Here is a 16,334-nt window from a genome sequence, read left to right as displayed (position 1 = left end):
CGCCACAGCGTCTTCTCGCGAGATGAGATTATGTTTAACAGACGACGCCATGCCATTGATACAATAATGAGATCCTTTTTTGTATTGATTTTTTTTTTATATTTATAGGTTTGATTTTTTTGTTTTTAATATAAATAAAAAATATAAATATAATAATTATTATAAAAATACTGACATACTTTGTTTTATTATATTGTTTTTTAATACAAATATAACTAGAGCAATAAAAAAATGTTTAGAAATATAAAATATAAATAAAAATTCAACAATAAAAAATGTTATGTTTATAAACATAAAATATAAATAAATAAAAACTTGAATATTACAATATTCAAGTTTTTATTTATTATTTATTTATATCATTTTTTAAATTACAATGACAGAGTACTAGGGCCACATAAAAAAGATAATCCGTAAAGGCAATATTACGACTTTTTTCCTCATAAATTTACAACTCTTTTTCTCATAAATGTACACCTTTTTTTCTCGTAAATTCACAACTTTATTCTTATAAATGTTTTTATTTTATAACTATTTAACTTTATTTTATAACTATTTTTGAAACCTTAGATTTTATTCTTTCAAAATGGCCCTAATAAAAGGCAATATCAGGACATTTTTTTCATTAATTTACATTTATTTTCTCGTACTTTTACAATTTTTTCCCATAAATTTACAAATGTATTCTTTTACATTTACATTTTCTCTCGTAAATTTGACTTTTTTTCTTGTAAATGTACAACATGTACAACTTTATTGTCGTAAATTTACGACTATTTTTGAAATCTCAGAGTATTTTATTTTTTCAATGTGGCCCTAATACTGGGCAAAGGCAATATCAGGACTTTTTTTCCTCATAAATTTATATTTTCATTTACATTCTCTTGTGAATTTACTTTTTTTCCCCCCGTAAATTTCCAAATTCTCATCAATTTCCCACTTTTTTATCGTAAATCTACGACTTTATTCTGGAAATATACGATTATATTATTTTTTTCAATGTGGCCCTAATAGCCTGTCGTAAATTACTTTATTGCAATGAATTTGCAAAAACTGCACATCATCCCTTCCTTCAACGTTGCTTTTTTTTTCTCATGAAAAAAAAAAAGAAAATACAAACAACCCTCCCAAAATAAACAATGTATGTACAACAGTGTACATACATTTCAATGAAATGACTCGCCAAAGACAATTTACTGAGTTACCAGCACTTTATTAAAGGGAATAGGTGCACACCATTTTCCAGAGTATACAGTGTTGTGATTTGTGTTTTCAAGCTAAACTACAGTTCCAGTGCTCAAAGCCTATAATTAGTTCATAAAGTGAATAAATCATATATAGAAGTTTGCCTTCACATCAAACACTACAAACCAGCAATTGTGCAACTGTAAAAATCACAGTGGTGTGCATATTTTTATCCAATTTGACAACAGTTGGTCTAAAAAAAACACACACACACATTCATATGTCCTATTAATTGACAGCATACACGGGTAAAATAGTTATTATCCGTTAGATTAGAGAAGTGCTCTTTGTGATTAGATGGGAGAGAATAAAATAGTAACAACTCTCCACCGCTGCAGGATTCAAATACTTTGGACAGAAGAGAAATGCATAGCAGAATAACAACCATGTTGAGCATCAACAATATTTGCCAAAAAAAAAGCACACACACACACACACATACACTTGCTAATACAAACTGTACTAAGTGAGTCACAAGGCACTGTCGACCGGCCAGTAACCACGGTTACAGTGCCAACGGTGTCCTCGTGTAGACGGATAAGATACCTTTGGCTCATAGTAGCTCCGAGGAGGCTACTTTTCAGTACAACACGGACGCTAAAGGTGCTGAAACTGACGGTCTTCTAAGCCAGGGGGGTCAAAAGAGCCTACATCTCAGATTTCTGACAAAGCAAACTATTCTACTTCTCGTTTTTATGTTTCGAGTATGACCCGGGACAATAAAAACACATGCTGTGGGCCGCACTTTGCTGTAAATGAATCATTCGATGTGGTCCTCCGTCATTGAAAAGCCAAGTGCAAATGAACACAGATAAGTCAAAGTAGCATAATGAGTATCAATTGCATTACTAACAAGCCTACCGAATGCAGTGCATAGGTGAGGGTGACGCTAACACAGCTGCCACAGACATATCTGACCACACGCTTGATATTGTGTTGTGGTTTTGGCAAATGCCACTCAAAGTTGATGTTATCGGCGGCCGTGTGTACAGTACACACACACTGTATTTGCTGTTGGAGCATGCAGGCATGTGAAAAACAGTATATGGCAGAGATAAGCTGCAACAATATGGCCTCACAAGAACCACATCGATGCTGAAGTCCGAATACCCTGAGGTGGATTCATTATGTCATCGCTCTTTTTCGGAAACAAATTCACCTGAATGTGGTGTCGGCAGAGACGTGCGTGACGCTACAGAGCTCTCTCTAGCTCAGGGGTGTCCAAAGTGTGGCCCGGGCGCCTTTTGCAATTTTTTTATTGGCCTGTGGCACATTCTAAAAATATCACTTAACAAGAAAGCTTAAAAACAACAGCAAAAACAGACAAATCAGCAGTGATTTTACAAAAAATAAACTAAAAATATTAAGATAAAAGTTGTAATCAAATGACAAAGTCGTAATTTTATGAGAATAAAAATGACAAAAAACAAAGGCATTTTAGTAGCATAAAATTCAAATATTAAAAAGAAAAGATGTGGGGGGGTTCAAAGTCGTAATATTATGAGAAACAAACCAAACAACGAAAAAAGTTGCAAATTTTGGAAAATTTTGTTGCGGAAAAAGTCATGAAAATAAAGTCAAAATATTATGGAAATAAAGTCATAATTACGATAAGAAAAATTCCAAGAAGAAAGTGGAAATAGTTGGAAAATTAAAAAAACAAAACAAAACAAAACAAAAAAACAGCAGCAGAAATGGGCGGAAAAAAAGTGAAAATATTAAGAGAAAAAAAGTCATATTTTAATGAGAAAAAAGTCACAATTTTACCAGCATAATCATAATATTATGAGGAAAAATAAACCGTAATAGCACACATGTGAAATATTAAAGAAAAAAATACCTTACTTTTAAAAGTGATAATATTATGAGAATCAAACTAAGCAAAATAAAGTTGTCTTTTTGGGAAAATTAGGTTGAGGGAAAATGTCATAATATTACGGGAATAAAGTCAAAATATCATGAGAATAAAATCATAATATTACAAAAAGAAAATTTACAAAGAGTATTGATGAAGAAAGTTGAAATATTTAGAAAATAAAAAAAAGAAAATTGGGAAAAAAGACCAACGTTTTTTTCTTAAAATACATACAGTATAACTTCTTCAAAGTGGCCCTTGCATTCCTTCTTTTTTCAGTATGTGGCCCCCACTGAAAAAGGTTTGGACACCCCTGTTCTAGCTTGTCATTGGAATGTATTCAGTTTACAGGGCCAGCAAATTAATACAGTATTAATTAGTAATAACTCATTTAATGTAATTCTAATAATAATAATAGTACATTTAATTCATATAACAATTAAATATCAATACAGTAGATCCCCACTATTCGCTGGGCTTATGTGCTGAGAATGGCAAAAAACAGCCGTGAGTAATTGAGACGCCTATAAAAATATCATTTATTTATTTATTTATACACACGGGAGGCGAGCCAAACAAACGGGCGCCACCATCTTGCGCCCGGTCATGTCCTTTACGTAGTACTGTACGCTGTACATTTTATCTGTTTTATCACGCATTTCTAAATTATTATAGACTCAGTTTTTTGCAGGAAAAAGTGCCTATTTTTGGAGGGAAGAAAATACAAATAAAAAAAAATGTAAATAAAAAAATTTGAGTAAAAAAACATTTTTGGACCAAAAGAAATCCACGAGGGCTCAATTTCGTATATTATTTTAGTCATGATTAAAATGGGGAGGGGACGAGAGAAGTAAAAAAAACAAAAAAAAAAACAAATGTAATTAATCAAATTAAATGAATAATAATTAAAAATCCCCGAGGGCTCAACTGTATATTTTTTAATCATGGCTAAAATTTTTGTAGGAAAAAAATACAAAAAAATAATAATAAAGAATAGAATTAAAAAAATACAACTGGACCAAAAAAATCCACGAGGGCTCAACTGTTTGTATATTTTTTTGATAATGAGTAAAATTTTGTGAGGAAAAACAAAAAAAGGAAATTAATTAATTTTAAAATAAAAAAATTAGAATAAAAAAAAATGTTTGGACCAAAAAAAATCCACAAGGGCTCAACTGTCTATTTGTTTAATCATGAGTAAATTTTTTGAGGAAAAAAACTACAAATAAAAAAAACATACTGGTAATTAATTTTAAATTGAAAAAAATTTGAAGCAAAAAAAAAAAAAAGTATATTTTTTGAGTCATGAGTAAAGTAGTTTGAAATGCCAGTGCATCGCTTGACAACATCTAATAAAGATGTTATGGCTCATTTGGGTGCATAGGTGCTATAAAAGCTCACACTCTAGTTTGGTCCGCGTCACTTTGAACCATTCAGTCGTTTGAAAATGAGGAAAGTCCGGTCACTTTTTGAAAGATGGCTTCACATCCCAGAGAATTCCTTGATTATTTTTGTCATATCCACATATTTTAAAATTTCAACCCTTCCCTTACACTTATTTGGCACATCATTTCTAAAACATATGGATGCAAAAAGTATGCCAGTACAGTACCTGGCTGATATGGACGCAGCACACAGTATTGTGTATTCATGTGGTAAAGAGGACAGCACACTAATAGAAATGTGACAGAAAAGAACACACACTAACTACTCGTAAAGCACAGGAAGTCGGCGATACACCAATGTGTCCTCAACACGTGGTGGTCCTCGACACGTGGGTGTGGCTTATTGCAGACTAATACCTGTGAAGACCCCAAAAGAAGAAATGCAGTTTATTTCAAATATTTAAAATAGTTATTCTAGTATTTGTGTATATAGTCGTCCCTCCTTTAGAGCGGTTTATTGGTTCCGGACCCGACCGCGATAAGTCAGTTTCCGCGAAGTAGGATTCCTGATTTATAAATGGAATATTTTCAGAGTTATGGCATAGAAAACCTGTTTACAATCTTCTAAATGCGGGTTTTAACATTATTAGAGCCCTCTAGATGTAAAATAACACCCCTATAGTCACCTTTACATTTGTATTACCCAGTAGAGTAGGTATGCAGTGTTCCCTCTCTACATCGCGGTTCACGAAGTGCAATTTTGCATATTTTTTTTAACAGAGTATGAACACGCATTGTGTTGTGTGTCCTTGTGGTGTATTAGAGCGATCTATCGGTGCTCTGTTGTATGTGTCTGTTATTGTATTTACTACTGCTATCACATACTGAGAGTTGAAGACATGTGCGGCTCCACCTCGTCTCAGCGTGTTTACGTGCCTGTACGACCATATTAGGAACCCACAGTAGACAATATCCGGTTAAATATAGAGTAGTGTATAAAGTGTATGGTGAGGTGTTTTACAGCCTTAAAACCTAATAACTGTAAACAAACAAAGTTGGCTAGGGGACCTTAATGACAGGCTGACAGGAAGTGACCTCGGAGGTGCAGAGTTGAGTTTAAGTAGTTGTGGGTTATGGTCCCAGCAGTAAGTAGCCCATGTTATTATGATTATTATGTTATTATTAAAGAGGCACAATATCTTTTTTTTTTTCAAACCGATACCTGTTTCTCAAGACCAATATGGTATTGATAACCCATAATTTTTTTACATCTACTTTTTAAAATGTAGATGTAACTGTAATTTGTGCACACCTGGAGGTAAGAAGGACTCGACATTTGGGGGGCAGGGACTTTGCGGGGTGTGGTGAGTTTGAGTCTCGCCATGCGATCATCGGACGGGCGGCGGCTAATGTGGCCAAATGCTGAACACTCGCCCGTGTGTGCGCGGCAGTCGGAGGTCTAAGGCAGATAGCCCGAAAAGTGGTTGGATTTGTTGGACGACCAGCCTTTGTCGGCGGTGGAGGACACCGGGTTTGCCGTCTGCTGTCCTGCTGGAGTGCCACCAAGCTGTGTGCTCTCGCATCCAAAGTCTCCTTAAGAGGGTGTCTCATCCTCCAAGTTTCACCAGTGAGATATGCTCTCTTGACAAAAGTAAGTCAAATACAGTTAAACTTGTCTATAGCGGCCACTAGAGGGAGTCTGCAAAAGTGGCCGCTATAGACAGGTGGCCTTTATAGACAGGTTGGCATCCAGTTTGAATGTTGACCAGTAGAGGAAAAAAAAAGAAAAAAAAGGGGGGAAAAAAATAATAATAATGTTGACCAGTAGAGGGCACTGCGGACTGCGGATAAAAGTTGTACAGCACTACTAGGCTTGTTATTATCATGGTTCATGGTTTTAATCCTGAACATGCATGAGTCAAACAGTAGCACATCACATAGTACAATTCACAATTTTGCATGTCCAAAAAGGAGCAGGAAGAAGCAAAGCTTATTTAATCCTACCCCTCATCAGTTTCACATCAGTTGCAATACATTTATTCACCTCTTGTTCTTCCAAGTGTACTTTGTAGGTCTACATGACAATGTAGTGCAATCATAGCCAAGGTTTTTACTTACTAAAAGGAAGCTAGAGGCTTAATAATAACTGATAGAATATATCCACGACCCACAGAACAAAGCTGTGCTAGTAATGTCTTGCGCTTGTTTTTAATATTTTACTTTTTATACGGCAGAGTGTCATTACAGCTTTAGTTCATCAGGAAGTGACGGGAAGTGACGGTGGGCGTCCCGAGCAGGAGAGCTAGGCTCAGTGCTAGCTGTGAGTTTCGAGAGAGTTGGGAAGTGTGTTTATGTTGGCGTGGATGTAAAGTCCTGCAGTGTTCTCCGCTGTTAATAAAGCCATTAAAGTGCATCGGCGACGTGAGTCTCTCCTTCCCCACAACAAGCGGCATTACAGTATTGACCAGTGCACACCAGGAAATAAACGGTGTCATTTCTTACAGGCATTGGCTGGACAGCTATGTAGTGGGGCTTGTTTAACCTTTGCCTTGTGGGCAAGCAGGAAGGAGAGACGATGCTGAGAGATGTGTGTGTGTTCTGAGCTGCTGTCTGGTGGCCGCGTTCAATAAATTAAGTTGGCAGAAGCGACAGGAGAAGTTTCCTTCTTTGCTTCGGAGCTGAATAACACTGACAAGTTAACAGACTAGTAGCAAATACAGAAGATGAGGACTTTGATGGATTTGTGGATGAGGATTGATGAAAAATAACGTGAGTACATTCTAAAATACTTCAATTAAGTACAACCAAACTCAGTTTTGCTCCCGCTGCCGCATGCATGTTAGCGTATGTTTTTTTTTTTTATTGTAGCGTCGCTGGGAGCACGTCCTGTTCCCGGCCTAATTTGCGGTAATGTTTTGGTGCAAATGCTCTTAAAGTTACATGTTTGACCAGGAAATAGCAAGCTCAAAAGAAGACGGCTTTTTTATGTGAAACAACTGACAGATGACTGCTATACACAGGGTCTATAACATGTAAATTTGCTGCGGGGGATTTTTCAGTGGCTGCTATAGGCAGGTGGCCGTTCTATAAAGGTGGCCGCTAAGACAGGTTTGACTGTATGTTTTTGTCTAAACGAAGGTGATTTTATGGTTCCCCTTTTCATATCATATCGCCAATATTAAATAAAAAAATGTACACTTAATCTATGTGATCGATAGCGGTATTGGCCGATTTCACTCATGGATGATCAGTATCGGAATCGGCAGCATAAACCCCTGATCGGAGCATCATAATAATAATAATCATAATAAACATAATAATCATAATAACAACACAAGCTACTGTTGGGGCTATAACCAACGCAAGCTAAAACTCAACTCTGAATGCCTGATGTCACTTCCTGTCCCCCACACATTTGCCCGCCCTCCCAGAGGGAGCACATTTACTGTGACACACACAAACGGGAGTTTTATTTACGTCTTAAATGACTTATTTACTCTTATTATGTCTACTATATTGGGTAATGTGAGTGTAAAGCCATTGAAAGCCACCATTACAATACATTGATGAGACAATAGCCGCCACGGGAGGTACGCTGTCCGGAAAAAAACAACAAGGAACTGGTAACGTGCGAGTCTTTGTTAGCTTATTTATGTCTAATATGTCTTATTTTCTCAGATTATATCTAATATAGTGGGTAAAACAAATGTAAAGGTGACAGTAGGGGTGTTATTTCCTGTCTAGAGGGCTCTAATAATGTTAAAACTAGGGCTGTCAAATGATTACATTTTTTAAATCTGATTAATCACGGTTTTCAAATTACTTAATCATGATTAATCACCATTTCACACCATGTCTGAAATATGCCCATTTTACTGTATTTGACTGAAAGAAGGATAAATGACAGAGCGTGATTATATATATTTGCATGTAACAACGCCAAATTAACCAAAAATTTAAATCAAGTGAAGAGATGGCACACATGTCTGAAAATTCGATTCATTAATAGCAGAAGATTTTAATCAGACTTGAACTGTGTTATTATGAGCAATGAGGAGCTGCGTTCAAAGACACTACGTCATTTAAGTTGAATTCACATGTTTCGAGTGCATTTTCTGGGAATTCCGAGCTTACTTGAATGCAGCAAATTGTACTTCTGCATTAAGAGTTAGAAAGTGAGTGATAAGAGCATCCACTTATTGATTTTCTCTGCATTTCTGTTTATTTAGACCACACATACACGCATAATAAGGACGCTGTTGTGATGTTCAAAGTGTCCGTGAATGCATCTCGCGGTCTGTCTAGTGACAACGAGGAAGTGTCGTTGCAATGACGAATGGACGAGTGTTTGTTTGTGAGTTGGAGATACATATATGGTGTGGGAATTGCACTGCTGTTGATGTGTTCAGGTCAGAATAAAGTTATAAAAGAGGGTCAGACCCTGCGGGGCGCCATCTGTTGTCATAACAGAGAGCCGTTTGCTTGCCATGATGCGTATGCGTTAATTACGGCAAAAAAAATTAACATAATCAATTAAATAAATTTGTTACCGCCGTTAACAAGCTATTTTAGACAGCCCTATATATACATAAACATACATATACACATATATATATATATATATATATATATATATATACACACACACACACACACACTAGGTCTCCAACTTACGAACACCCGACTAGCGAACATTCGCGGATACGAACACAAACCGACTATAGCCGGTCTATATTTTATTTTATTTTGCCTTGTAGTCGCTCAATCAGTATTTATACTGCTACTGTACATGCTTGACCAGTAGAGGGCACTGTGACAGTGCTAATGAGACCAACAGAGGCAGCGTTAGAGCTAATGGGACCAACACAGGAAGAGTTAGATGCTGGGGAGATAAAGCTAAATGGAAAGCTAAATTATACAACCCGGACAGAGCGTGTGATTAAAGTTTATGAAGAGTTAATAGGCCTGTTTAATTCTACACCACCCACAGAACACTACCTCTTTTACGATTTGTCCTTTTTTTTCAATATCTCCTCCTCCCACCACAACGACGTATGCTCGGCCATTCCTCTTCAAAGGTAAATAACATTTATCATTACGTATTATTATATCACTTTTATTATTGTTTTTTTCATTAATTATCCTCGTTTAATATTACTACTGCATCCAAAGTCATATTTACATACATACGCATATACTGTATATGTATACACGTACATGTAGTACCTATATCATTGGTAATATTACCTTTTCCCCTACTTAAGAACAATTCGACATAAGAACGGTCGTCTGGAACCAATTGTGTTCGTAAGTTGGGGACCTAGTGTACCTATATACTGTACATATATATACACATATATATATACTCACACACACACACACACACACACACACCAAAGGTTTCCCACTTTGTCTCTTATTTTCTACGCAGTTCAAGTTTGTGATGACAATGCCACACATCTCAAGAGGGATTCTCAGAATTTCCTGACGGATGTTGGTCTTCAAGGCCTCAATGGTCTGTGGGTTGTTGCAGTACACCCTCTCCTTAAGGTATCCCCACAGAATGTGTGGCAATGTCATCACAAACTTCAGTGTGCGTGCTGGAGCTGTAATCCACAGAAGAGGAGCATGGATTGATTCATCAATTATTGAACTGTGTAAAAAACAAGAGACAAAGTGGGAAACCTTTGGTATCAAATGTTAATACAAATCTGTAAATACAATATAAATCTGTAAATCTGTATATATATATATATATATATATACATATATATATATATATATATAATTTTTTTCTTTTTCCAGTAGCCCAATTTGAGAAAACATTGCTTGAGACAACTTACCTGTAGTAGTTGGGTTTAAAAGGACCATTCTTATTGAGGCCCAAATATTTCGCCTGCTCATCGGTGAGCTCGGTCAGGTGGGCGTCAAAGGTTGCCAGATGTAGGCTGGCCACGTATTCATCTAGATTTTGGAGAAATACTAAAATTACTGTACACTGGACTTTGTCAGGCATTGCTTATTGCCCTTTTTGACATTTGAAAATACTATAAATCAAAGAATGTAATATCCGTACCCATCTTCTTGGGAAGCAGGTAAACGTCCTGCTTGTATCGTCCCTCGGGAGCATTGTACAACTCAATCATGGCCAGGGCCTGAAAAAAGTGCATGAATAAGACTTACAGTGACTCACAAAAAAAACACAGCCGTTAATGTCTGAACTGCTGGCAACAAAAGTGAGTACACCCCCTCAGTGAAAATGTCCAAATTGGGCCCAAAGTGTGGATATTTCCAGTGGCTGCCATTATTTTCCAGCTCTCACTGGAGAATCTCAGGTTGCCTCTGGAATCCTCTTTCACTCCTCCATGACCACACCACAAAGCTGGTGTATGTTAAGGACCTTCCATGTGAGGATGCCCCACAGGTGCTCCATAGGGTTTTCCCAAGAGAGGGAGGGGCTCGTGCTCTGTTCCGTATGTCACAGCACACGTTGGCATTCATGTGTCCCTCAGTGAACTGTAGCACACCTGCTCCCAAGTCACACCTGAGACATTGTAACACTTAACAAGTCACATGATGCCGGTGAGGGTTTTTCAAAAATGTATTAATTACTAAATCATGCAATGGTTGAATACGGCCTTTTATTAGCGAAAAATATGCATATTCAAGCATATTTTACTTATTTTTCCCCTAAATTAAGCATTTTCAAGCTAAATAAAGTAAAGCATAAATATCAGGCATTCAGATAATACATTGAAAGATGTTGCGGTGACATGTAATATTGTACACTGGCCACTAGGTGTTAATGACACTGTAATGTTGGGTGAGACACACAAGCATCAGAACAACAGGCTTGTATTGCAGGTTTGAACAATCTCACAACAGGCACAATAATCCCTAACAAAGGACTACTGTTGCGGACGTAACCCACACCAAGTTAAAGCCCAACTCTGGACCCGCAACGTCACTTCCTGTCCACTCCCTCCCCCCGGAGCACATTTACGCACAAATTCAAGTTTTATTTATGCCTTATTTTGTCTTATTATATCTACTGTAATAGGCAATAGGAGTGTAAAAGAGACTATGGGGTGTTATGTCATGTCTAGAGGGCTCTAATAATGTTTTTAAAAAAATTATTTAGAAGGCCGTAAATAGGTTTTCTATGCATTTCCAAGTCCTACTTTGTGGAAATTCACCTATCACGGTCGGGTCTGGAACCAATTAAAAAGGCGGGATTAGTATGAGGGGACCGTAGATTTAGAGTAATCCCTCGTGTATTGGTTCTAGACGCGAACGTGATAACTGAATATGATATTTCCGTAGTTAGAGCATAGAAAACCTGTTTATGACTTTCTAAATACGGGGTTTTAACATTATTAGAGCCCTGTAGACATGAAATAACACCCCTATTGTCACCTTTTACACTCTTTATTCTCTGTTTACATCACATTGCGCAGGCTACTGGATCACTGCGGGGACAAAAGACAGCTGCCGAAAGCATTACAAGCTAGTGAGCTAACTTGTTAGCCTCTCCAATTCACTTATTCTAAACTTAAGAAAGCGTTTCAAATGGGGTGGGCAAGAAGGACAAAGAAGCCAAAAACCTACCACTTCCACACGGAATGAAAGGAGAGCCTCCCCCCCCCCCCAACTCTCTCTCAGTCTTGGTATGTCCGTCTCAGCCATAGCCAGTCTCCATGCAATGGGAAATATGTCATCTACGTCATGTCTCATAACATTACTGATGCCTCGTGACCTCAATACTACATAGAACTGGTAGTTATCCAAGCTGTACACAGACTCCTTTAATTGGGATCAAAGTGTCATTTTTGTGTTGTCTCATGAAATGTGAAGGGTGTGCTCACTTTTGTGAGGTACTGTAGAGCTTAAAATAAGATCAGCAGGACTATTTTTAATCTTACTAGGGGAAAAAAACCCAATAATTTTCTCCTGCTCATCCTGTTACTTGCTTGCACAAGATCTGCAGTCTATCACAGCTGACTTTTGGGGGCAAGAGGTGGGTTACACCCTGGACTACCCAAGCCAGAAGCACCTGGCTGTGAGGCTGATTCAGCCACAGTGCTATTCAAAGACAAATTGCGTCATATATTGTTCATGATTGCTAATGACATTTCGTTACCTGGGTGGTTGCGGTGATGGACAGGACAAAGGTGGGAACGGTAGAGCAGCTAAGGTTGAGGAGACGTCCCTAGAAAGAAAAAGAAAAGAAAAAAGATATATATAGGAGCATGTTTTCCACAAGGTAGTGTTGCGTGCTTTCTAAATAAGGGCAATGCGTGCGTGTATTCACCTCAGCCAGCAGGATGACTCTCTTGCCATCAGGCCAAATGACATGATCCACTTGGGAGCGCACTCTCTCCCAGGTCAGCTCAGGCGTGCGAAGGCTCGCCTAAAGGTTATTTCATCATCAAGGCGAGATTGTGGGCAACACACTTCCAATACATTGGTGTCGCAAACTCGGAGACTTGTTTCATATAAAAAGGCGTTTACCACATCAATCTCCGTGTTGGAGTGACCCATGTTGCACACAATGGAGCCGTTCTTCATGCGGTCCAGCTGGTCCCTGGTCACCACGTTCTTGTTTCCTGCAGAAAAGGCCACCGTCCGTGAGCGCCACATCGTCTACGGCGGCGTGCCCGTTACGTCGACCGCGAAGGAAGTTTGGGTCGATCGCATAAAGGTCACTTTGTAGACGTCGTATGACATCAGTCAGCTGATATTAAGCTCCCCTCCTAATTGGCTGGTGTTCCCCCGCAGCACAGATGAAGCGGTGAACTGACGTCTCAAGCTACACACAGATACGCAACTTTCATCTTTATTATTCCGATTACGGATAAACTAAGTCAGCGGTAAGATGCCTATATCTGTAACAAAAGGTATACGTTCACCTGGAGCGGCTAGTTATGTGGAAAAAAAGTCAATGTTTGATGGCTTTGCTTCGCACCCTGAACTCCACTATAGAAATGTATGTTCTTATGATGCAGTATTAAGGCCACATTGAAAACAAATAAATAATCTCATATTTCGAGAATAAAGTCTCGAAACTTTTTTTTTTCTCATGAATTTACGAGTTTGTTCTTGTAAATTTATGACAAAAAAAGTTGTAAATTTACGAGAAAAAAGTTGTACATTTATGAGAATAAAGTTGTGAATTTCCGACAATCAAGTCGTAAAATTCAGGAGAAACAATTTGTGACGTTATTTTACAAGCATTTTCTGAGACAGCTATGAAAAGAGGGGTAAGGAAGGCGGAAATGAGAAGGGCTATACATGCTCATCGGTTTGTGCTCGACTGCTCTGTTTTGCTGCCACGTTATAAATAAAAGCTTGCCTGAAGCAAGAGGAAAGTTTCCTTCCTTCCTGTAGAGCTATGCTCTATGTTCCCTCTGACACGTATGACACGTAATAATACGTTATTTTCGTTAATTTACGACTTTATTCTCCTATTATTACAACTTTTTTTCTCATAAATTTACGACTTTATTCTGGTAAATGTACTACTTTTTCTCGTAAATTTACGACTTTATTCTCATAACATTACAACTTTTTCCGGGAATGTAAGATTTTTTTCTCATAAATGTATGACAAATAAAGTCGTAAATTTATTTACTTTCTCGAAACCTCTGATTTTTTTTTTTTTCCAATGCAACCCTAATACTCAGTCGTACTTTCTACACTTCCACCTGTTAAACTATTATTTCATGATGAACAGGAAAATATGCCCATTGCTGAAACCTTTTTAGTATGTCGCCTTGACTTCGGCCGCATTGTCTTTTGCATCATCATTTTCATTTCCTGTATATACAGTATGTAATGTTCGATACCAAATGCTAACTGGACGTAATACATGAACTGTGTGTATAATGAACGCTACGTAGCTATTTTGACTGACAGTACTCAAGTTATGTACACAACTACTGAGGAGTTATGTGTAATTATCCTGATTGCCATACTGAAATGTGAATTATTGAATGTTGTCAACTACTTTGATGGCCTGTAAATTTTGAAACTGTGAAATACTGTGAATTTGAAATACTAATCATTGGTATTTATTAAAGTAGCTTCAATGCCTGTGTGCATGGGTTTTCTGCGGGTACTCCCACATTCCAAAAACATGCATGTTAGGTTACCCCACCTCTCGTCCGAGGTCCGCTGGGATAGGCTCCACGACCCAAGGGAGGATAAGTGGCATAGGAGATGGATGGATGTATATACTGTATACAGTATGTTATATGTACTAGATGTATATATATGTACTAGATAGATAGATCTAGATAGATCATGTCGACTTGTAACTTGCATGCTGAAAAAGTGCATGCACCCCTGATATACATGTAAAATGTACTTAAATACTCATATTTATAAGGACACACAAATTAGGATTTGACCAACTGCACCTGTTGTTTGTCCTGATCAAATATCATGACATTACTACTACCACATCACTACTATCAGGAGAACCAGAGGATAGACCGGGAGGAGCCACCTGGAGTGGCCCAGCAAGGTGCACTGTATTCGGGCACACGCTCCGAGCGGCCGGTGTGACGCCACAGAGGTCTCTGGCAAACCGTTTGCACTTTCCAAATGTTTCAGCACAACAAGCACCAGGCGTGGTAGCGATGTAGCGTTTCAGGTGGCTGATAAGGTTTTTTTGTGTGCTCGATGGGGTGTTTTTTTCTCCCCTCATCGAGGAACATTTGGTACAACTACAACACGAAATGTCTCTGAAACAGTGAATGTTTGTTTACAAGTGAGCTCAGGGGAAGTTACGACAGGCCGTTAACCTCACAGGTAGGAGGAGAAAAAAGGAGCGCTTGGTTTGACTCATTGGGGCGTTTTTTTTAAAATTATCGGCTATCTAAGCTACTTTCGTTGTTTATCGTTATCGGATTTATCAGTATGATATCATAATTCCCTCATATCATCCCAATAATTATCGTGTACTCCTAAAATATATTACGCATGTATATATTAAAAATACTTTCTATGTTCATAGTAGGACGTAGATCTTTGGGACCTGGTCATTTTAAAAGTAGCTTGCAGGGTGAAAAAGTGTGATCTAAAGCCTCCATGAGAAGGTGGGGGTTGGGGGGGACGTGTGTGTGGAGAGTAGGAGTTACCAGTGCAGGTGATGATGATATCAACCTGGCGAATGACCTCGTTCAGCTTGACCACCCTGAAGCCATCCATGCTGTTCAAAAGGAGCATGGTATATTTCTGTTAGGTTTCAGCAGTTCGTTGTACTTGTAGGCTGTGCTCACCAAGCTTGTAGGGCGCAAATAGGGTCAATCTCTGTAATGTAGACGATGGCTCCCAGAGCTTTCAATGCAGCGCAACAACCTTTCCCAACCTGCAAGGATAAGACGCTGTTATTTGCTATTGTTGTCTAAAGAAACATCAATCAACATGCTTAAACAATCTTAGCATGGTGGTGTGACATCATGAGTGTTTTCACTGCTGCACATCGGAGGGAAATGTGGTGCAAGGGGGTCTGTGTCTCACCTCACCGTAGCCACACACAACCACCTGTTTGCCTCCAAACATGACATCTGTCGTTCTCTTCAAGCTGAATACAATTGAGACACATACAATAGTTAACACACTGCGTAGCGAAGGGAAGCTAGCTACCTGTCATTATGTCCAACAAGGAGCTGACAGCTTTTATTTATTTATTTTTACAAAAGGAGTATTAGGGTCACAGTAAAAACTTATGCATTTTCTCCTCATAATAATAATAATAATAGGACATTATTCTTGTGTTTTCTTGTCATATTCTAAATGTATTCTTGTAAAATTATCATTTTTTTCTTGCAATATTACAAATGTAC

The 16,334-nt window shown here is 38.0% G+C and overlaps 1 protein-coding gene across 2 annotated transcripts in view; it reads right to left on the bottom strand.

The window, feature by feature from the left end:
• Positions 1–1,180: 1,180 nt before the first annotated feature.
• The window catches only part of LOC129186182 (S-adenosylhomocysteine hydrolase-like protein 1), a 30,690-nt gene continuing 15,536 nt past the window's right edge, over positions 1,181–16,334 (bottom strand). The window contains exons 9-17 of one of the 2 annotated variants that reach the window (XM_054784189.1): positions 16,009–16,072; positions 15,768–15,856; positions 15,627–15,697; positions 12,997–13,091; positions 12,797–12,895; positions 12,626–12,694; positions 10,562–10,640; positions 10,329–10,449; positions 1,181–4,902 (exon numbers count right to left, since the gene is read on the bottom strand). In XM_054784189.1, the coding sequence (XP_054640164.1) occupies positions 4,896–4,902; positions 10,329–10,449; positions 10,562–10,640; positions 12,626–12,694; positions 12,797–12,895; positions 12,997–13,091; positions 15,627–15,697; positions 15,768–15,856; positions 16,009–16,072 (694 nt within the window). In that variant the 3' untranslated portion in view covers positions 1,181–4,895. Of the gene's footprint in view, positions 4,903–10,324; positions 10,450–10,561; positions 10,641–12,625; positions 12,695–12,796; positions 12,896–12,996; positions 13,092–15,626; positions 15,698–15,767; positions 15,857–16,008; positions 16,073–16,334 lie in introns of those variants that run through there. The other variant, XM_054784190.1, reaches the window with a different exon arrangement.

This window comes from Dunckerocampus dactyliophorus, chromosome 8 (genome assembly GCF_027744805.1).
Source record: "Dunckerocampus dactyliophorus isolate RoL2022-P2 chromosome 8, RoL_Ddac_1.1, whole genome shotgun sequence".
Lineage (NCBI taxonomy): Eukaryota > Metazoa > Chordata > Actinopteri > Syngnathiformes > Syngnathidae > Dunckerocampus > Dunckerocampus dactyliophorus.
The sequence above is the reverse complement of the archived record's forward strand: the minus strand, read 5'-3'. Positions and strand labels throughout refer to the sequence as shown.